The sequence below is a fragment of the Eptesicus fuscus genome, chromosome 6 (assembly GCF_027574615.1).
Source record: "Eptesicus fuscus isolate TK198812 chromosome 6, DD_ASM_mEF_20220401, whole genome shotgun sequence".
NCBI classification, from domain to species: Eukaryota; Metazoa; Chordata; class Mammalia; order Chiroptera; family Vespertilionidae; genus Eptesicus; species Eptesicus fuscus.
The window spans coordinates 43,529,747-43,553,818 of NC_072478.1; the positions used below are offsets into that span (position 1 = coordinate 43,529,747).

The 24,072-nt window shown below is 37.5% G+C and overlaps 1 protein-coding gene across 1 annotated transcript in view; it reads left to right on the plus strand.

Moving 5' to 3' along the window:
* The window catches only part of TMEM144 (transmembrane protein 144), a 65,177-nt gene that overhangs the window by 6,173 nt on the left and 34,932 nt on the right, over positions 1–24,072 (plus strand). The window contains 8 exon segments of the mRNA XM_054717660.1: positions 86–163; positions 5,027–5,108; positions 6,990–7,035; positions 7,038–7,065; positions 8,916–9,034; positions 12,326–12,445; positions 14,152–14,249; positions 19,857–19,910. Coding sequence (XP_054573635.1) covers positions 86–163; positions 5,027–5,108; positions 6,990–7,035; positions 7,038–7,065; positions 8,916–9,034; positions 12,326–12,445; positions 14,152–14,249; positions 19,857–19,910 — 625 coding nt within the window.

Consider the following 24,072-nt stretch of genomic DNA (forward strand, 5'->3'; position numbering starts at 1 on the left):
TCTGTTCCTGAGTGCAAGCCCTTAATCACTATGATGAACACATTTTCCACAGCATTGACGTTGATGTGACTTTCTCAATTTCCAGGTTTGGCTGGTTTGGAATGGATGCAGAAGTAGCAAAACCACTGCTAAATGACTTGGGCGCTGGGCTATCAGTAGTCAGGTACACAGCTATTTCTAATAATTCATCTCTTCTTTTAAACATTTCGAGTACTTGTTAAAGATCCTGGCTTGTTTACATTTTTTTAAAGCCGCATTTCATACATTTCATGCCCTCCCTCAGATTCTTCATTTACACTGACAGACGTGGTTTGGGAGGACAAAAAAATGCCAGCTCTGAGGCGAGGGCGCCAAGCCCTAGCTCTCAAAAAGCCTTGAGACCCTGGGGAAGTCACTTGGCTTCTTTCAAGCTCACTCTCATTATCTGTAATATTTTAAAAATCATAGTACATTGGATAAAAATTAGAATTGAAGTAGTTTGCAAACTAACAAATGCCCTGTAAATGTTATGCTGGCTTCCTGAGGCCCCCAGAAGAACTGCTGATTCTCTCTTATTATTACTCACTTACTCTGCGCCACCCAGTGTCCACTTCCCTGTCACTTCCCTCAACTCTTCTTAACCCAGTTAGGTAACCAACTCTATCACCTATGCCAGTGGTCGGCAAACCGCGGCTCGCGAGCCACATGCGGCTCTTTGGCCCCTTGAGTTTTTAGCAAAGGCCAGCTTAGGAGTATCCTAATTAAGTTAATAACAATGTACCTACCTATATAGTTTAAGTTTAAAAAAATTTGGCTCTCAAAAGAAATTTCAATCGTTGTACTGTTGATATTTGGCTCTGTTGACTAATGAGTTTGCCGACCACTGACCTATGCAAACATACACCCATTTAAACACTTTTAGATGTATCTGTGCCTAGTTGTACATTCTGTATGAATGAGGATGAAAATGACTTGGAATCTCTATATGGCAGTGTTCAGTCAATAGAACCTTAACAGAAATTAGGTCACCTTAAATGCAGTCCCCTTTCCTCTCTAGATTCCATTTATATTCCCTGTCAGTGCTTCACATAATGGATAGCCCTGCCTGGGAAGATTTTGGTGGGGTTTTTTTATTCTTCAGGGAAAGAATGCTATATTTCCCTTCCTCTTGCAATGATAGCTTTTCCCCAGCTACACTCAGGAACAATCTCTTTGTCATTGAAATGTTGCCTTAGAGAGTGGTTCCAGGCCAATAGGAGAAGAAATAACATAGATTCTTCTAAAATAGCAGATTCCTGACATTTTTGGTTGGAGGCAATTTTATGAATTCCATATAATTCATACAGCTTTGAATAGCTCTCTCAAAAACAGTTTCTTTGCACCCGAAAATTGTAATGTTAGCATGCTTTAGTTTTAATGGTAAATAAGGCCATTTATCTGATCCATCAGGCATTGTTTTTCTCCATATTTCTTTTTTCTGTAGAAAGTGCACATTCTCTAAAATTACAAATTATTCATGTTCTACCACCTCTACCTGTGTGACATTTGAAAAATCACTTAGTTTCTCCAAGCTTTGGTTTCTTCCTCTGGGGATAAATTTGGGATAATAATTGCACCAACCTTGTAAGATATTTTGAGAATTAAATGAAATAAAATACGTTAAGTGCTTTGTATGGTGCTAGACACATTGCTCTATATATTGGGTAATTTTTATCGTAATAGTCACTATTTTTATTAACAACTTTCATGTTTATTTGCTGTTTCCCCTTTGGACATGTGTTGTCCAACTCTATGGTAAGTTAATCGGTGTACCCAGGGACTCATGTAGCTTGGTTTGAAGCTTGTCTGAGGCAGGAAAATGCGATGAGCTTTTTCTGTGGTGCTCCCTTCTATGCTTCTTTACTGAGAGGAATTTCTGGGACCTTTCAGTTCATTATTTTAACTTAATTAAATCAGTTTGTTTTGAAGGGCATTTATTGAATAAGCTTGGAGTTTCATGGTCAGTATAAAAAAAACTTGGAATAAGGTTACATTGGTTTAGGATGTTGCTTTTCTTTTTTTTTTTTTTTTAATTGAAATTATTGCTTCTCTTCTCCACACAATCCAGTTTTTAAAGGATTGGGTAGGTCATTTCTAGCCTTAATTTGTCCTATATCATATCTAAGGTGAGTATCTGCCGCAACTTTCGCAGCAGGGTTCAGGATCTGAAGGAGAAGCCGACGCACAAATGAAAATGCTATAAAAGAAATATGAATTTAGAAGGCATGAGGGGCCAGGTGAAGACCTCTTTCTTGAAGAGGCACCCCCCCTCCATACTGGGTCCTGTCTGCTTTTTATTCAGTTTTAGATACACATCTTGCCCTCTAGCAAGCATATAGGCATATCAAAGGTAAAGTTTGGTAAACAGTAAAAGGATTATCAGGTTGGGGAATTGCCTTGAACCACAACTATCTCAATGGTGCTTAGCATCAGCCCTGCTAACACCCAAGGTCCATGGGCCTTCCATGTTTCCTTGGTGCACTGACAGTATTGGCAAGCAGTGGCTTCCCTCAAGTATCAGTCAGTCTTTACAACTAGTAGTGCTCTAGGTATTTTAAACAGCAGAGGATTTAACACGGGATTGTTTACAAAGTGTTATAAGGCCCAGTGGAGCCGGAGGAGGAAGGTGGTACCATCGTACACCCAGAGCACACATCTGGCCAGCACTGCTGAATAGCTGCCTCTGCCCTGAGCAACCTACCGCTGCTGCTGAAATTTCTGGAGCCATCACCAAAACCAAATGGTGTCTCCCACCTTTTAATCTTGTGCATCTGCCTTCCATTGGCAAAACCTAGCTGACAATACAGTTTGAGAAAATGTAGATTTTAGTCTTCTAAGCCTCATATTCAGGAGAGAATCTATAGGGGTGGGAGTGGAGCTGACACCAAGAAACAGTGTCCAGGACACACTCTCTCTCTCTTTTTTTTTTTATGTTAATTTTTTTTTTTTTTTTAACAGAGAGGAAGGGAGAGGGATAGAGTTAGAAATATCAATGAGAGAGAAACATCGATCAGCTGCCTCCTGCACAAACCCACTGTGGATATGCCCACAACCGAGGTACATGCCCTTGACTGGAATCAAACCTGGGACCCTTCAGTCCACAGGCCGACGCTCTATCCACTGAGCCAAACCAGTTAGGGCAGGATACTCTCTTAAACATGTCTTAATGAAGATCCAGGAGTCAGAGTTCATACAAAAGCAGATTTTCTTTTCAATTAAAATTAATGCTCTGGATTTTCCCGGGGTCTATTCTCCATTCTTCCCACTTCTCACTTAATTGGTCTTCTCAGGAGAGTTGTGTTGTGAGGAAACCCAAATCTTTGTTTTTAGCCATTACCTTTCTTCAGAGCCACAGTCCTTACATCTATCTATAGACCAGATTAGACATCTCTATATAGCTGCCTCCCAGGCTTCTCCTACTCAATCTGAAATGAAATTAATTATAATTGTACATGGGGACTCTGCTAATTCAGCACTCTACAAACACTAGACTATTAGTTCTTTTCTCTTTGCTTTCAGCATTTTTCAATCAGAATTACTTTTCTCATTTTACCCTTCCCTGCAACCTGGTTCCTCTTTCTGAATGCCCTCTTTTTGTAAAAGGTATAAGCCACAATATTTCAAAATCAAAACCTCTCACCTTCATTTTTTTTTTTCATTTTATACACCACCCTTTATCTAATGTTATAAATGTCTGAATATTTCACAGGTTTTCCATTACTTTGGGTCCTTACTACCTACCCATCTATATACCTCACATTTAATTTCCCTAGTTCCATTCTTTCCTTTTGCCAGCTTGACTTGGTTGTATGTGCTATCAAATATGGTCATCCCTCTTCTATTTAAGAACCTCTTCAGGTTCCCCACTGGATTCAGAATAAATTTGTCTCCTTAATCTGGCATATCCTCCACAGTGTTAGCTTCAACCCTTCTTCCTAGTACATCTTTCTCCCTGCATAGTTGTCCCTCAGTATCATGGGGCATTGGTTTCAGGACCCCCTGCAGATATCAAAATGACAGATACTCAAGTCCCTTACATAACACAACCCTCCCATATACTTTAAGTAGTTTCTAGATTACACATAATACCTAATACAATGTAAATGCTATGTAAATTGTTCATCAGGAGTGGACACACCTGTGGCTTTGGTAGATGGCCTCTGTCTCCTCCATGGGAGATGCACAGTTCTGCACTCCCAATCAGTGTTACCTGTTTCCAACTGAGATGTTGTGAAAAGCCATGGCCAGCATGGCTTTCGGGTTCAAAGGCTTGGCGAAAGAGTTGACGTGCAAATTAAAACACAAGACAAGAAATAATAATTTTGAAATTATGGGGGGAAGCCAGGGAAAACTTAACTGTAGTAGTCAAGTTCCACTGAGTCTCAGTTCCCATCTGCTTTTATTTACTAGAATACACAATTGCCTTTTAGGAATGCAAACAGACATATCAAAGGTGATTGTTTAGTAAACAGTAAGATTATCAGGTTAGGGGGGAGTTTGCTTTAGGCCATGGAGTCAGCAGTAGGTAATAAAATGCAAATTCACCCTGTGAATTTCAAAGGAGCCCAGGTCAGCCTTCTGATGGACTTCTCGAATTTATATTAATTACTGTTGATCTTGGTTTCTAGCAAGATGTTATTAAAACTTGGGGAGGGAGTGTCAATATAATAGTAAAAAAAATATTATTTCAAGGTTTTTTTTATTTGTATTATTTTACCATGTAATTCCAGGGTTAAGTAGGAATGAAAAGAAAGATGGAGCCATGGACTGAAACAAGAAAATCAAGAGAAAGATCTGATTTAGGGGGAAAGCCTATGAGTTTAGCTTTTAACCTGTTGCCTTTAAGGACCATGAGAGACACCAAAGAGAATGGCAGTCCTGGAGAAATGGCAGGACTGCTGAAGAGGCAGTTTGAAAATAATCATCATGCCATTAGAATTTTATTTAGCTGTGTTTTAATTGAACCAGGGTTCATGATACATATCACTAAAATGTATTTTCCTTACAGTACTTTCATATGTCTCTTCATCAAAAGTGAAATACCAAAGAACACGTGTTCTATGGACACCACATTATTAATGACAGAGCATGTAAGTCTAGCATGAGAGACAACTTTATTTGAAACATAAAGTTAAGATAAAAGGAAAATGCATCGATTTGAAACAAAAATGAGAAGGTGGTGTTTTTCGTGTTTTGTTTTGTTTTTCCAGTCAGGGCTATCTAAGATATCTTATTTATTACAACTAAGTCTATGTAGCAATATTTCCCCAGGAAAGCTTCCCAGCAAACACATGAGCCTATTTATTTTTGTTAACAGTAGATTGCTACTGGAAGATGTGTATATATACTGTACAAGCCCACATTTTGGGATGATTTAAGGATTTCTACAATAGGAGAACCCTGAGTATTGTAGAGAAATATGGAAGTTACTTTAGAAAGAAGGAGGAGGGAGGTTTTAAAGTAGGCCCAGGGAGGCCAGGGGGCATAGGTCGGAGGAAGCCAATGAAAGTGTAGGTCAAGGCATACAAAAGTAGGAATTGAACTTAATTTTCATCCTATTTCTCGTTTCTGCCACATCTTGTTCCACTCAAAGGGCAAAGACAGAAAATATGCAAGGAGTGACTGTTTGACTTTGATGAACCTAAATAAACCTGGAATAGCAAATCTAGATTAAATAGGAGTGACATTTAGAAGAGATCTGACACAGCAGAAGTGCCAGGACTACTTAGGCAGAAGTGATTTCAGGGTAACCCCACATTGCTGTGAGCCCCAACTCTAGTCCTTCCTATTCCAAGAATCTCTTCTACAGGCAGTGCCTGGTGCATAATAAGTGCCCTCTGAGTCTGCCGTTTCACACGTGCGCTGAGGTACTGCCTCCCCGGAAGGTGCTGCCTCTACTCCTTGCTTCAAAATCAGTCCTATCTTCTCTCTTTCTTCTTCTCTTACCAAAACTCTTACCAGCTTAAGGTGACTGAAACCTCAGTTAAACTGACACTAAAGTTAAATAAAATTAGCTTAAGTGTAAGAGAAAGAGATTTATTAATCCAGAAGCATCTCTAATCAAGGAAATGTTTTCATGAGAATGAAGGAGTTGTGGGTGAGAGAAGATGTCTGGTATTCCTTGCCCACTTTAGGGATCCAGATATGTCTCCTAACCAACCACCCTTCCAGCAAAGGAACAAAAATATAAAATAACATAAATGCAACTTGGTAATAAATACATAGTAGGCAAGGTTTTTCTAGGCAAAATGGAAGGATACAAGTAAACCAAGTTTAAAGGTGCATAAACAGCATAATGGGTTAGTATGCAATCACACACCATGAGCTCCTCAGTTATGGCCAAAGGAAAATGTGACTTAGCACAGGGCAAAGATTGCAAATCTAGTTTCTTATCTCTTACAAAAGCAGGTATATAACATCAAGAAACTTCAGCTAAGAGGCAAGGATGATTACAATAGTAGAAATTCTATGAATTTGCTCATAATTTTTTTCTGACAGAATATTAGTCTAATTTTGAAACATGGCTGGAAATGTCTTATTAACTAATTTCAGTATTAAAAATTTTTTAATAAAAAAGTGCCTATTGACTTAAGGCAGTCCATAGTAGAGGATCTTTGAGTTTTCCTTGGTTTTAATTTAGCAGATTATTAAAATATGCAAATGAAACAAGCAATAATAACTTTTGTTAATTTTGATAGGTGTCTCAAAATTGACATATGTTAAAACTGTAAAAAATAAATATACACAGACAACTTACCAATTACCCACCCACCGGTTCCGAATTAAAAGAGGATCAGAATCAGAAACATTTGAGTCTAGGGATATCCACAGAAAAGAGAACACATAGTATAAAATGTTCATACTTTGAAGTATGTTTGAGTAGAGACAAAACACTGAAAATCTTTTTGTCACCAATGTGATTATCAAGTGACTGCTGTTCTTGTTTTGGTTTGTGCCTATGTTTTTAATAGTTGACCAACAAAACTCAAGATCCCTGTCCTGGTTCTTCCTGGGTAGATAACTTTCTCCAGTGCAGTCCCGAATGGTGTAAGAAGAGGGTCTAGTATTCTGTTTTCTATTTGATTAAAGCAAAGATCACCGGAGTGAAGTGGTCGTGGACTGAGTTCAAGAAGAAAATGGTAACACAAGCTCACCTTTTTAGAGACTCTCTTGTCCCCTGCTGAATTTTTAGATGCAGAGGTCCTCTGTCTCAGTGCTTCAAGGAATTGCTAAGCCACTGCAGTATCCTTAGCCAAAAAGTAGCTGATAAAAAGGAATCTCGTTTTGCAAGACTTTTGTACCGAAAGTAAAAGAGGTCGTATAGGCCACAGCATGCTAACAGCAATCCCAGTTGAATTAGGCAACTCACTTCCCTAGTACTGCCTTGCTCAGGATGTGCACCTTCCACAGGAAGTCTCTCTACTGTTGTTAGGTTTGTAATCCCAAGATATTCCCTGTCAGATGTGGTAGAATATTTTGTTTCTATATAAGGCCTACCTTCCTCCCCCAAATGACTTCATAAGAACTGAAAGATTTAGGCTCAACATCAGCCCCTATAGTTTAGGGTTCTAGGGGCTGACAAAGAATTACGAAACTATGTAATAGTATACTGCTTGCATTTTACAACTGATGGCTATTTTGGACTTTATGTGGTGACATCTTCTTTTGCCTCAAGAATATAAAGCATTTCTTCTGTGAGCATATACAATATCCTCATGATGAGAAAGAGGTAGTGTCTGGTGTATAGAAAATGTTCAGTAAACATTTAAATAAATAGAACAAATGAAAGACATAAACAAGCGTTGGAAGAATTAAATACGTTGCTCTTTTTGTTTCACAATAAAACAGATCTCTCAAACAAAATATTTTTTTCACAAAGCATCTCCTTGATGAAGGAAATGTTTGTTCAGAAAAATATGTTTAGTTGTCACACAATTAGCCAGACCTGGTCTATTAGCCTGGTCTGTGTTGGGGACACGCCTCCAGGACTGTGAAGTCCAGGCTTCACCGTGACATAGGATTTCTAATGTGAACAGAGTTCAATACTGAGTTGGCCCTCTGAGTTTCTACAATTTTATATTCCTTAAAGCTCTATTAAAAGAGACTTTAAGAATTTCTTTTTAAGTTTGGAAAGGATGGTTTTTGCCTAAAACTCTTTCCTGTTTCATGCCATTGTCCTTTTGTATTAAGTTAAAGGGATTCTTCAAAAATACCCCCAAAATCATTGGAAACACTTGCTTCATGTAACTATCAAGTCTGAGGAGTCAACATAACTCCAGTGCTTGAAAAGAAACATTTCCTTCTTACAACAAGCAATGTTTTACCTTGACTATCTAGATTGTTTTATTAAATTTGCACTTCCTCTTGACCATGCCCAGTCAATAAGACACAGGCAAATTGGTGGATCTCCATAGTTGTTTTGAACAAACATGGGTTTAGTACTTAGTATGCCCTAGCCCTGTGCTGCATATTATACAGTGTGATTTTTTGTTTTATTTTTTTAAAGCAGAGGGCATAGTGTCAGTCCACAAATACTTCATAATTTAATTTGAGAGCCATGTTTATTTATGGAGACTGTATAATATGATAGCAATCTTCTCAAGTATGTAATGGCAATTATAATGATAATCCAAATATAATTTCTGTAAATCATGCATTTCCAGAATTAGACAGTGGAAGACCTAAGCTGCACTCTTAGTCCTGATGGCATTCTGACACTGCAGGGTACTTACTTCCTTGACTTCTGCCCAGCCATAGAGCTTGAGATAGATGGGCGATTTCTGCATAATTGCTTGTGATTTGCATTTTGAAGCATGCTTTAATTTATGATTCCATTTGTGTATTTGTCAGAAATATTGCTTTCAACCAAGATTAATAGTAATTATTTGTTTTTTAAGGGGCTGCAGTCTTGCAGTGATATCTGGAATACTCTATGGATCCAAATTTGTGCAAATGATTTATATCAAGGACCACAGCAAAAGAAATGATAGTATATATGCAGGGGCAAGCCAGTATGGTAAGAGCAAAAAAAAAAAAAAAAAAAAACCCACAAAACTCATAGACACAGACAACAGTATGGTGCTTACCAGAGGGAAAAGGGGGGAGCGGTGGGGAGAGATAGAACAGGGTAAAGAGGGATAAATGGTGATGGAAGGAGGCTTGACTTGGGGTGGTGAGCACACAATACAATATTGAGATGATGTATTACCCAACTGTACACCTGAAACCTATATAATTTTATTATGCAATGTCACCCCAATAAATTTAATTAAAAAGCAATGTGATCATAGTAAATATTGGTACATACATTTGATCTTACTTTTTCATTGCAAGTGGTGAATTAGAAAGGCATTAAAGATTAAAAGTAGTAAAGGACTGTATTTTCATGTGATCTTTAAAATATAAATATAATCAACTTGACTCTAGTCAGCATTCAACTCCTTGGATCTTAACACATGGTTTCCAGCTTTACACTAAGCTTTGGAGATTACTTTCTGTTAGATGATATGTGAGAAAATATGTGTTCTCTTTAAAAAAAAAAAAAAACACCAAAAAACTAAAATCCAGTATATAGTACTTTAAAATCAAGTAAAGGTCTAAGTATAAGCTTCCTAAAGGTCACAGTAGAGCATATTTAATCAGAGGATATTACTTTCTAAGCACAGAGTGGTACATTGAAAGGCCCAACATAATGCTCCCTAATAATCTGCTTCTAGTGATAGAATTAATTTCTTAGGCATAAATTCAACACTGCGTGCAATAGCCTTGTGGAGGCTCAAAAGGAGATGAAAAGGTGTTGGAACATGGCTTACACCCATGAAATGATAAAAGAATGAGATCATGGGTAATAAAGTTCTAAATTGGATGGTACAGAAAATTAATATGGTTGATGTTCAAATAAGGGAGAAGTTTGGAGGGCCAAAGTCATGGGGGAAAGATTGATGGAAAGGCTAGGATTTTAAGTTAAGATGAGCAGATAGACTTGGAATAGATAACCGTAGTTGCTTTGTTCCTTTTTATATTCAGCCCCATGAACAGTATTCAAACCTTTAACTTCTCCCTTTTCTTTTAGATTTTATACAAATACTTCTCATATTTTTACTCTTTGCATTTTTAAAGGATAAAAACTATTAAAGATAGAATAACACATAGGATAAGTTAAAAGAGAAAGAAAAAACAAGAGTGAACAAATATAATGGAACCAGAAATTAATCTAAAAACTGTACTACACTTGTACACTTGAGAGAAATGAACCACAAGTCTGGCTCTGAGATTTCTTATAGCCACATGGAAATCAGATCGGTCCCACGATTTGGCAAACTCTAGATAAAAACAACTAATTGTTCAGGAGTACAGTTGTCCTTGGTACTGGGACAAAATAAACAATGTCCTAGACAATTTCTTTTCATAAACAGTGCAGTCAGTTCTCGGGGATCTTTCTTATGACAGCTCAAATATAGTCTGAAAGGAACACAGCTTATTAAAAAATAATTCTAGTGGGTGGGCATAATTTTTATTTCATTTATTTAACAAACACATAAGTAGTGCATGCTCTGCTAGGCACTGTTCTAAGCACATTCCAATAATAACTCATTTGTAGCAATGTTACTGGTTGAATTCCATTATAACAATATTACTGGTTGAACACTGTTAATTATTCTTTTTTTAAAATATATTTCTATTGATTTTAGAGAGGAAGGGAGAGGGAGGAGAGAGAGAGACAGAAACATCAATGATGAAAGAGAATCATTGATTGGCTACCTCCTGCACAACCCACACTGGGATCAAGCCCACAACCCCGGGCATGTGCCCTTGACCGGAATCAAACCTGGGTCCCTTCAGTCCCCAGGCCGACGCTCTATCCACTGAGCCAAACCAGCTAGGGCCTGTTCATTATTCTTGTTTTATAATTGAAAAATTAAGACAGAAAAAGATTAGGTAATTTACCCAATATTTTTGAAGAATAGACAAACTCTTTGATCTTCAAACTTTCTTCCCTAAATATGACCATTTATCTTAAATCAGAATTTTAGTTGAGAGAACCATTGAGACCAATGTGGCCTTCCCAGCCGGGACCTGTAGCACACTCATCTTTATGGCCAAAGTACCATCCTCTTAAACAGTCAGTGGAGTTGGGGTTTCTCAGTCCATCATGTGTCAAATGCCTAGTGTAATTAGGTTTATAATAAGCAATTGAATAAAACTCTCTTTGGGGTAACTTCCTAATATTCTTCTATATAGATGTCATCTGCAACAGCGATACTGGTCTCCAGATTGATCACTAGACCATATGAAGTTAGCAGTCCCCCCAAATTTTCACACACCCCCTCCCACTACAGCCTACTGGAAATTTGCTACAATGACTGTAGCCATTAGAAAAATTAGGTCTGAATACTATTCTTAAAAAGGAGATATTAACATTGTATTCGAATGGTGCTGCTTATTTAGCTTTCCAAAGATGACCACAAAAATGAGCCTTTTAGATTTGATTATAGTAACTAATTTAGTACGTACTATTTTCTGGTTTTAGATATGTTAATTATAACTCTATATAAAGAGCATGCAGAAAACTAGGGTGATAAAATATAATTAATGGTGCCTTTATGTTTAAGGTTCATTTTGGTGAGTTTGTTTTGTTTTAGAACTCTACACTTGAAATAACTAAAATGATACACTTGAGAGCTTTATAATCTATTAGAGGCCCGGTGCACGAAATTCGTGCATGGGGGGGGGGTCCCTCAGCCCAGCCTGCACTCTCCAATATGGGACCCCTCAAGGGATGTCTAACTGCCTGTTTAGGCCCGATCCTACATCCCTCTCAGAATCCAGGACTGCTGGCTCCCAACTGCTTGCCTGCCTGCCTTCCTGATTGCCCCTAACCGCTTCTGCCTGCCAGCCTGATCATCCCCTAACCACTCCCCTGCCAGCCTGATTGATGCCTAACTGCTCCTCTGCCAGCCTGTTTGCCCCTAACTGCCCTCCTCTGCAGGCCTAGTCACCCCTAACTGCTCTCCCCTGCAGGCCTGGGTTTCCCACAACTGTCCTTCCCTGCAGGCCTGGTCGCCCCCAACTTCCCTCCTCTGCCGGCTTGGTCACCCCTAACTGCCCTCCCCTGCAGGCTTGATCACCCCCAACTGCCCTCCCTTGCAGGCCTGGTCTCTCCCAAATGCCCTCCCCTGCTAGCCATCTTGTGGAGGCCATCTTGTGTCCACATGGGGGCAGTCATCTTTGACCACATGGGGGCAGCCATATTGTGTGTTGGAGTGGTCAATTTGCATATTACTCTTTTATTAGATAGGATTTTCAGATTTAGACTATGTTTTTGCACACGCCAGTGGCATCTTTCTTACAAGTACCATCTACTTTCTGGCTTACTGTATAGCCATGAAAAATAATCCTAAACTATATCCTGAAGCAGTCTTGCCAGGTAAGAATATTTACTACAGAAAATCTTCTCACTCAGTAAAAATGCCATTCTCTACTCATCTATACATATAAAAGCCTAAGTGACCGGCTGATCAGCCAGTAGCTATGATATGCACTGACCACCAGGGGAAGATGCTCAATGCAGGAGCGGAAACCACAAGCATGGAAACATGGAATAGGCTGATGAATCTCAGAGGGAAGGGGATAGGGAGGAAGGCAGAAAGAGATTAACCAAAGATCTTATATGCATACTAGAGACCTGGTGCACAGATTTATGCACCAGAGGGGTGCTTTGGCCTGGCCTGTGCCCTCTCACAATCCAGGACCCTTTGGGGGATATCGGAGAGCCGGTTTCAGCCTGATCCCTGCAGGCCAGGCCAAGGAACCCCACTGGTGCACGAATCTGTGCACCGGGCCTCTAGTTTAATATAAATAATCATCTTCTGGAAATCAAGACATTCTGTGTGTGTGTGTGTGTGTGTGTGTGTGTGTGTGTGTGTGTGTATGTGTGTGTGTTAATTCCCTTATTGCTTTAGCCCAGTTCACCACCAAATATGAAGGATTTATAAGCGATGAAACTGAATGTAAAATGTTAGTCATTATTATAGAACTTAAAATTTGAACAATGAATCTAAAATCCCTTCCTATGCCAAAACATCTTGACCATCAGACTTTATTATTTCTTCTTTACTCTCTAAGGATTCCCATTAAAAGTCAGAGTCCTATGACTTTGATTTTTAAAAGTATCAATGAATAGGAATCTGTATTCACTTGGGAAAGCAAACATTTTTTTTCTAAAAAGTAAGGAGAAATTGTTTGAGAGCTCAAAAAGCATGTTAAATGCACATGCTTTTGGACTTAATCCATTAGGCATTGATGATAAAAAATATACATGTATAATTTCTCATTTACTTATGATTTTTCTACAATCAATTTGGAATAAATGTCCACAAGTAAAAATTTTATAGAACAAAATAAAACCATATGTCAGAGACTCATTTTTTTTTTTTTTTTTTAGTGCCTGATTGATTTAAGCCAAAGTGTGTTACTATACCACTAGACCAGTGGTCGGCAAACTCATTAGTCAACAGAGCCAAATATCAACAGTACAATGATTGAAATTTCTTTTGAGAGCCAAATTTTTTAAACTTAAACTTCTTCTAACTCCACTTCTTCAAAATAGTCTCGCCCAGGCCGTGGTATTTTGTGGAAGAGCCACACCCAAGGGGCCAAAGAGCCGCATGTGGCTTGCGAACCGCAGTTTGCCAACCACGGCACTAGACCATAAAAATGGTAGAAGGCTTAGTTAAATTATCATGAAATTTTTAGCTGGTATTTTCATATAAATTCTAAGTTTTTTTTCCCTTAGCTACAAGCAACATTCAGAATTTCACATATTGTTATGTTCATGGTTTAGAGTGAATGGTGATTGCAGAGCATGTTCAGATCCAATACCCAATCTTTACTCAGTTACTACTTTGGGTACTTTATTTCATGTCAGTAAGTTGAGAGGATTGATAATGATACCCACAGCAGTCAAGAGCAATCAGTTGGTTTCCAAAATGATCATAAAGCATAGCTCAAAAATCCAAGTTGGCCAACAGTGTGTATAGGAATGCACTGATATGTGTACTTTAATATTCCTGCTAACTCTAGAGCGTGAATTTTTCAGAAGGGGAACGTGTGTGATGTTTGCATGTGTTTCAGGATTTCTGTCAGGAATACTGTGGGCAACAGCCACCTGCTGCTGGTTCATCACTAATCACTCTCTCAGCTCTGTGGTCAGTTTTCCCATAGTCACTGCTGTGAGTAGCCAAACTGTTTCTCCACATTTTTGTTTTTCAAATGTAAATCTAATTTTTCTCAATTATTCTTAGTGAATCACTAAGACTGTTACGAAGTTTGAGGTTTTTTGGTGGACAATTCGTATAATAGAGATTCATGTAGATTAGGGGTGGGGAACCTTTTTTCTGCCAGGGCCATTTGGATATTTATAATATCATTTAAGGAGCCAAACAAAATTATCAATTTAAAAATTAGCCTGCTATACTTGGTCAAACATTTAATTAATCCACCCCTAATGCCTTGACAGGGCCAAACCAAACAATTTTCCGGACCCCACCCCTGATGTAGATAAACTGATACCGAGTCTATCTCATGTCCCTGATTGCTAGGGGAACATTGGGTAACTTCACTTTAGCAGATTTGTTCATTTTTTTATATCTTTGCAGTGTTTGTCGGGTCATTTTACCTACTGTCATTTTGGATACATTATAACTTGCTATTTATAACAATATCCTCCTCTATATAACAGCTTATAAATGTAAAAATGCTTTGGTATTATCACACGTTAATCACATGACAACCTTGTGAAACAGAAAGCGTTTCCTACTCCTCTTCATATGGAACTTCAATATTTTTAACCTTTTGCACTCGGATGTGGAGATTAAAATTACTCTTTGTATGTATCAATAATTTGAAATATAAAAAAATCAAAATAAATAAGTTTGTATGAAAAGAAACTCCAGTTTGTTTGTTTTTTTGTTTGTTTGTCTTAATATATTTTATTGATTTTTTACAGAGAGGAAGAGAGAGAGGGATAGAGAGTTAGAAACATCAATGAGAGAGAAACATCGATCAGCTGCCTCTTGCACACCCGCTACTGGGGATGTGCCCGCCACCAAGGTACATACCTTTGACCGGAATCGAACCTGGGACCCTTGAGTCCGCAGGCCAACGCTCTATCCACTGAGCCAAACCGGTTTCGGCAGAAACTCCAGTTTTTTATTCTACTGCTGCGCTTTGTAAAATCTGGGGTATTTAAAAAATTAAATCCCGAGTAGAATAAAGGAATCGAGAAAAAAGCAAGCGAGTGCAAAGGATTAAGGAAGGCTTTCAGAAAGCGCTAAAGCAAAGTACTGTGTCTGGATAATGCCATTCATCATGGCATACATAATGCAATTTGCTTCATCTGACTTTTTTTAGGTGCCAATTATGTAGACTACAGGTAGGTAACAGAAAAACAAAAATATTTCCTTTGACATAGAAAGGACAAGTATTAATAAGATTGTCCCCATTTTGAAGATGAGAAGATTGAAGCAACCACTCAGCATTGTTGGAGTGAGAAAACAAGTGAAAATCTCAAGGCTTCTCCATTCAGAGTTTCCAGTACACAGTGCTACTTTTTGCCATCAGCATAGAATCTAATTTAGAGTTTGTTCCGGGTTCATTATGGTAATAGGACTGACATATATTCACACAGCAGCCCCTGCTTTTAAATCATCATCATAAAATTTTCCTGAAACATTTCATCAGCACACCTGGGCAAACCTAGAAAACTAATTTTTAAAAACATATTGTCTAATCTAAAACACATTGCATTAAAGTTTGAAACATCCTTAAATTTTAATATAAATTCTGGATTTTAAACAGTATATTTTTGACAATTTATTATGTTCATAAAAGTTAGCTTTAAAGTGCAACTAAATTCAAACAAATTAGTCTTTTCTTTTAATTTAAAGAACCCACATTGTGACATTCATAATCTCTGCTGAGGGAAAATGTTATCGAAATCAAATATGTTATAAGGAATTTTTTTAGGTCTAAGTCTTCATATTAGAATGGCAAAGAACCCAAAGTCTTTCCACAAAGGGGTTTGTTTCTCATCATATCAAGGATATTAATGTTATATAATATGGGAAAATATAATGGGCAAGTAAATTTTCATGGAAAAGTATACAGTATGATATTTTCCTTGACTAGAGATATAAATATTATATTCTTGAACAAATGTCGGTTCTCTAAAAAGTACTGGAAGCAATTTCATATAAAAGATACAGATACACCCTGGCCGGTTTGCTAAGTGGTTAGAGCATCGGCCCATGGACTGAAGGTTCTCAGGTTTGATTCCAGGTCAAGGACACATACCTGGGTTGCAGGCTCACTTGATCCCTGGCCCTGGATGCGGGGGAGGTAACTAATCGATGTGTCTCTCTCTCACATCGATCTCTCTCTCTCCCTCTCCTCACCTTCCCTCCACTCTCTCTAAAAAAAATCAATGGAAAAAAAAAAAATCTTTGGGTGGGGATAATAAAAACAAAACAAAAACAACACACAGATACAATCAAGCCACACAAGACAAATAGAAATGCAAACACAAATCGAATATCAAAACTATAATAAAAATGAGAAATGAAGCAAGTAGCACAAAAGGTAAATATTTATGCAACTAAAAATTAAGTTTTGCTTTGCACGTGTAAAAGTGGGTAATATAATGAGGTAGCTAATTATTTTTAACTGATAACATTATTTTCTCAGAAAAGACAACTTATCTTCTAGCATTACCTTTTAAACAGAATTTATCATATGGGGCCTTTTGCAAGGGACATTAAACAACGTTGAGTAATATTCTTTACAAAAGAATATTTCGAAAGAGAGATGGTTTTCCAAACACTGTTTCTTGTATTAAATTATGGTAAAGATGTACAGCGGAACATTAAAGCCTAGGTCAGAGGAAATGAATTGCTGAGGTAGGGGGAGTGTGGGCAGAGGGGCCAGTGGGAGTGGTCATGTTAGCTTCGGAGACTTGCCAGCCAAAGGGATTATTCTTGAACCACTGATCCAAGCACAGGCATCCCATCCAGCGGGCATAACTTCCAGTGGTGCTTGAGGACTACTCCCTGGAAGCACAGTGTTGCTGGGGGACGAAGGAACAGGTCCCATTGCCACGAGGTTCTCGATTGATTTGACTTTTGTTGCTCTATTTAAGACAACCTTATCCACATGCAGAAAAGATTCAGTCCCTACCCTCAAGGATCTCACACTCTTTTTAATTTTTATTTGCTTAGCACAATAGATTTTTTTTTTTACTTTTTCTAATGGAAAATTTCAAATATACCCATCACCCAGTGTTATTAATTATAAATATGGTCATTCTTATTTTATCAAAAAAGTACATTTTTTAATCCCAGCAGTTCTGTTTTTCCAGGTACAGATATTTCCATTGTGACGTATCTATTGGAGAGTAGACTATGAGTTCCTTGAAAGTGTATCTGCATTGCTTATTGGAAAATAACATTCAATTAAAAAAGCAAGAAGGAGGAGAAGGAGGAGGAGGAGGGAAGAAAGAAAGAATGGAAGGGAGGGAGAGAGGGAGGGATGGAGGGAGGGAAGGAGGGAAGGAGGGAACAAAACCAAACCCATATAGCCCGACATAGCCCAAGAAAGAGCTTATTATCTCTGCTCCATGCCTTCCCCCTGAGCCTAAAAGTTTATCCAGAGAGTTGAGCTTCTCAAGATGGCTCAAGCTCACCTTGTTTTGAAAGACTGATTTACAAATATATTTTGTACAAATGCATAAAAGGAAAATATACAACCCAACTGCCAAAGCAGTTGTGTGTCTTATCTAGGAATGCCCTTCCTATTTAGCTCTCCTTTGCCTTAATCAAAGCATCTGTACACACTATGACTTATACTTGCATTTAGCAAAGCACTTCTTCCTACAATCGCATTACTCGTCACAATAACCTTTAGGCGCTAAGCAAATATTTAGAAAATCATCAGCCAAAAAGTCTCGAAGGTCAATGATACCTTTTGGTATTATCTTCCACCATGTACTCTGAAGGGAAATTTATTTCCTGATTAAAGAGGATAAAATACTTAAGCAAATAGCAAGATAACATTAATGTTACATCCTTATCCTATTGTCCAAAGTCAGTATAGAATTGCCTAAAGGACCCAGATGTGTCTTGTTTGGTTTGGGTTTTGAGGTTTAGGACCTTACGTCATTGATAACAGACAGTTCCTTTGACCTATTTCTCTGGCTCTTTTGATGTTGGCTTTTCCAGATGCTGACAGAGAGTAATGTATTTTTATTACTTCTCTTACATGCCAGAGTGGAGTCAAACTTTGTTGACCCAGCCATGTGGACAGTTGGAGTAGTGGGAGAGGGAAAACATGTTGGAATTGTTTATTTGAAACTTCCAGAGTTTGTGCAGGCTTAAAACGGAATCATAAAAATGTTAACACAATATACCTTCTCCACAAAAAACCATGTTTAATTCAAATTCCTATTTTTTCCCTTTTCAAGTAAAAATAATAATAATACCCTTTAATATATCAAGTTTTCAAACTGTGCAATAATCCCTTTCCCCCATCTCCTCTCTTCTCATATCCTTTATATTATTTTATTCCTATGTTTATTTCCCGTTCATGAACCCATTATTTATTTTTTCTTACATAGCTTTTCTCTCTTCCCATAATATTATGTTTAGTATTTATTAGACATAGTTGATTACTGTGAAGTAGTATCAGTTTTTAAAAATTTTTTTAAATACATGCTGCTTCCATATGCATGTTATTTATCCAAAAGAACATACTAGTTTCTTCAGTTACGAGTTTATCTCATGTCATAGAAAGTTATAAATTTCTTCATTTTTCCTATTAATCCTACTTCTAGTACCATAAGGAACTAGTTCACTAGAAAAAAAATAAACTACTTGCTTATTAAAATACTAGAGGCTCAGTGCATGAATTTGTGCATGGGTGGGGTCTTTTGGCCTGGCCAGTGATCAAGGCCTATTGCGGGGGGGGGGCAGCCGGCTGGGGGAAGGGATCCCCGAAGGTTGGTGAGCGAGGGGGAGGGCCGCAAGAGGTTGGCTGTGGGAGCGCAATGACCACCAGGGGGCAGCTCCTGCATTGAGCATCTGCCCACTGGTGGTCAGTGTGCATCATAGTGACTGGTCAGCTGGTCATTCCAGTCATTTGGTCATAACCGTCGCTTAGGCTTTTATATATATAGATTTTATTATAAATAGATCACATTGAAGAAAAGCATTCTATGGCACAAAATATTATAGCATCATCAAAATAATAAAAATAAAAACCATAAAGAAAAAATAAAATTAATCAATGCCCAGCCAGTGTTGCCCAGTGGCTGAGCATTCACCTATGAACCAGAAGGTCACGGTAGGATTCCAGTCAGAGCACATGCTGGGGTTGCGGGCTCGATCCCTAGTAGAGAGTGTGCAGGAGGCAGCTGATCAATGATTCTCTCTCATCATTGGTGTTTCTATCTCTCTCTCCCGTTCCCTTTCTCTCTGAAATCAATATATATATACATATATATATATATGTATATATATATATATATGTATATATATACATACACACACACACACACACACACACACACATATATATATATCTGTCTTCATTTTTTACCTAATGCTACTTAGTTTAACTTAATGATGAGTTAGGATTGATATTATTTCCCTGTCAATATTGTTAAATTGCTTTTACAATAGAAAGTTATTTGATTATCAAGTGTCAAGTCAGCTCTCCAATTTACTGTATTTACATAGAGTATAGTCACAGGAAAATAACCAATTTAATTAAAGTTCATTTTTCTTAAGGGTCCAGGATTTGTAGTTGCAATGTGCTGTGTCTTCATGTTTAAAGAAATACAGGTATGTACAAGAAAACGGGTAGATCCATGTATAAAAGGTATATAATACTATATTTATGTTATTTTCTGAAAACTGCATTTAACTACTAAACCCAGTGCAGAAAACACATGAATTGAGTTGACAGGTCAGATGTTCAAAATCTGTTTTCATCCCTAACTACCAAAGAAAATAATAAAAACATGAAAATCAGTATAAAACATGTTTCTCTCCACCCCAACCCCCAGTAGAAAAATGCTTTAGTTGATTTTAGATTTCTGAAAGAGATTTGCTTAAGCAATCCAATAAAATAGGATAGAGGGAAATTTTATTTTGTGTAAAATATGGTTGATTAACAAAGAAAGATTCCTTTTATCCCAAAGATTAAACTATCCCCAAGGCACATGGATTTTGGGAATAGATATCCATGTGGGTCCTCCTGCCTCCCAAAATCTCCACATAAAAACAGCAACTTTAGCCCTGGCCGGTTTTTCTCAGTAGTTAGAGCATCAGCCCGAAGACCAAAGAGACACAGTTTCGATTACTGGCCCAGGGCATGTACCTCGGGGCAGGTTTGCCCCTGGCCCTGGTCGGGGTGCACGCAGAAGGCAACCAATCAATGTGTGTGTGTCTCTCCTCCCCTCCTCTCCCTTTCCCTCCCTCTAAAGAATCAGTGGAAAAAATATTCTCAGGTGAGGATTAAAAAATTAAATAAATAAAACCAGCAATTTTACAGGAAAACAGTATGGTGACAAGTGACCACTACCTCTTCCCTCTCAAGTGTAATTGATGGTGATCCAGACACTCTCGAAAGGCAGCATAGACATCATAGCTTCTGTCTTCATATGCAGCCATAATAGCAGGTAGCTCCTGCGTCTAAGAAGATCTGATGCTGCTAATCTCTGAGGACCATGAATCGAACAGTGTCCCTGGCTAATCCTTAAAGTGATTCTTTGATTTTAGATTTAAGAAATCATTTCATTCATTCTAACTGAAGTGTTTTTATTTAGAAAGCCATAATTTGATAATATGAGTAAAATTCTCAGATGAAATACACATGTTTAGAAGATATTTGGACCATGAGCTTAGTTTTTTTTTTTAAATACACAAGACAACTGAAAACATTTGTAGATTCATAAGTTACTTTTATGCACGTGTTTCTCATTTATTTTAGTTAGAATTGCTTTCCACAAAAATAATTCTATGCCTGTAACACGCTATAAATCTCTGCAAATATTTCATCTGCCTCACAAAGGATGGTTTCCACTTAAGAATTATTATTCAGTGTAACATGCTGAAGCCTTAGAAAATCACCAGTTAGTGACCAGAGCTTATTTGCAGTTAAGGTATAAAGAAACACAAACTGAAAATAGATTTATTTTAAGCTTTTGAAAATTATTTTGCTCAATACTACACTAATAATGATACTGAATTTAAAATATTTTTTCTAGATATAAGAACTCCCTTGAGAGAATCTCTAACCATTAAGCCTTGTATTAATTCCTCAGAGTCCTCTGAAAGATACTAAAAGGCAAAGAGGGTTTTCCAAAAATATCAGCTGAAAATCTTCTGACCCAATAAGACCATTGAGTAAGGTGCTGAAATATAGTATAAATATAAAATAAATATCCTCCTAATATGCCACTAATTATCAATTAAAAAGTATAAAATAAATGCTATTAATAACTACAAAGATTATTAAAATATTTTTAAAAATCAACAGAAGTATGCTAGATTTCTAAAATCTTTTACTTTACTGCAAAAGGACATAAAAGAAAATCTGAAGAAGTGGCAAAACTCACCGTATTCCTGATGGGACAACTCACTATGGTTCCTAGGCAGTTCTTTCCAGTAACATTCATTGAGATCCCTATAAAATCCCAGCGGAATCCTTTCTGGAATTTGAGAGTGAGTGTTGAAGTTTAGCCAAGTGTGTATATGAAAATAAAGAGAGGGAGGGCCAAGCTGAAAGCAAAGAGTGAGTTTTGTTGACCTTCCTAGAGTTAAAAAATCTTACGAATCTGTCTACAAACAAAGCTTAAAGGGTGTCCAGTGATACTTATCATTCACTGCAGATGCCTACCTGCCTCTTGACAATTGAGTTAAAGGAGTTTCAAATACTTTACATGCCAGCGAGTTTAACTTATCAACTAAACACTGAGCCCAAAATCCTATCAGAATTTAAAAAAAAATTATTTCTTCCTAGAAACATCACAAAATCCTAGAGTGAAACAAAAGCAAAACATTTATCTTTCTGACTTTTAGGTCCTATCAGTTATGTCTTGAATCAGTGCTTGAAGACGTATTTTAAAGTCTACAAGTTACAGCAGTAAGAACCTAACAGACAAGCACTTTTTGTGTGAAAGAATTTAATGATTTTATTTCGTTTTAATGCCATCCGTGCTCCATTTGGAGGTTGTGCACTTCTATATACCTGTTCTTTTATATCTGACATCTGTTCCTCTTTGGGAAGGCTGTTGTATAATTTTATATTTAGCTATTTTAAATTAAATACTCACTATATTTTTAGCAATATACTTTTTTTAGCCAAAGTGATACCAATGATTATCGCCACAACAATTTATAGGTCAGTAGCTACCCCCAGATAAAGGATGAGAGGATGTATTTTTAAAATCTCAATAGCTGTTTCAAAAGTCCAAGTTCCAAACTTTTTGCTTTGGGGAGAGTGTTAGTGTGATCTTTCTATGAGCTAACATTTACCTTTGACCAAGGAAAACTATGACCCAAATATAATCAGGTTTTTTTTTTCTCTCCCTCCTAGGAGACTAGGCAGTTTAGACAGATTCTTAAACTTAAAGGGGAAAAATATTTTATTCCCTGAGAGCATTATTCTTTTGTCTACAGAGACAATAACATAGAGAGCTTACCAAAATATTCACATAACTAGTTGTAAAATGTTAATTGAGGCCCCATATATTTTTTTTCTCATTTCAGTAATCACATTGTCTAATTTAAAGTAAATTTAGCAATCATTTGAGTGTATTCATTTTTTGAACAAATATTTATTGAGTAAAGATGTCAGGGAAACTTAATGCCTTAATGCAAAGTGTGTGTGTGTGTGTGTGTGTGTGTGTGTGTGTGTGTGTGTGCACGCGCACTGCTCTGTGCTTGGCAAGGCTTTGTGTTGCTGTCTTGCACTTGAAGAGCTTGTATTACAGTGACTTATGATGGTGCTGATGCTCACAGTGAATCAGACAGTACAGCTGGCTCCCACCCAATTTACAAAGACCTCTTTCTGGTAATCAAACAGACAAATTAATCCACTCTAATCCAATTCTCTATTAAGTTGTAAAGAAAAGGAATATGCATTGTATTGTGTTTGGGCTATGTATTAATTGGCATTAATCTTGATAAGAGCTAAAAATAGAATTATATGGTTTGACTGTCAGGAGATCTCAATGTAATTTTAGACCATATATCTAAAATTAGAGAGGCACTAATCCTGTTTTACTTTGTGATATTCAAACTTTCCCTTAGGATAATGGGAACTATATTTAAAGAGGGATAGAGACAACCTGGCAATCAATCATTCAGAGGGAAACTGCCAGGATAGAGAGGGAGCTGGACACTATTGCATATGAGAAAATGGTCAAAGGAACTAAAATATTGACCAGGAAAGCAGATGCTTCAGGAATATAAGAGAGATGTTTTTCATTGTTTGAGAGATTTTTCTTGTGAGAAAGAGGTTAGAAATCCATCTGTCTGTGCCCCTAGAGATAGGACTTGCAGGAAATAAACTATTCCTAGTTAACACAGGAAGATATTCTTCGTTAATATAAACATAGACTGTCTACAGTGGAAGGTGAGACTCAGTGTTTCCCATCTCTGTGACCAGTGCGCCCATACATAGCTGGACAAGCCGGACTTAGTCTGTTTCTTCCTAACCCTTTAGATTGCTCTCTGTCTATTTATCTGAACTTTATCATCTCTCCCCAGGAGGACTGTAGTCAACTCCTTATTGGTCTCCTTCCATCTATCTGATTGGCCCCCTCCATTCTGTTCACCATTGTAAAAAAAAAAGTGTGGGCTTTATCAAATGCAAATTCTGTCTTTTCACCACATCTAGCTGTGTCTGCTCCTTTAATATGTTTCCGTTGCTCAGAAAAATAAAACTCAAAAGCATGACGTGACCTATTAGATCCCTGTATGATCAGGCCCACAGCCT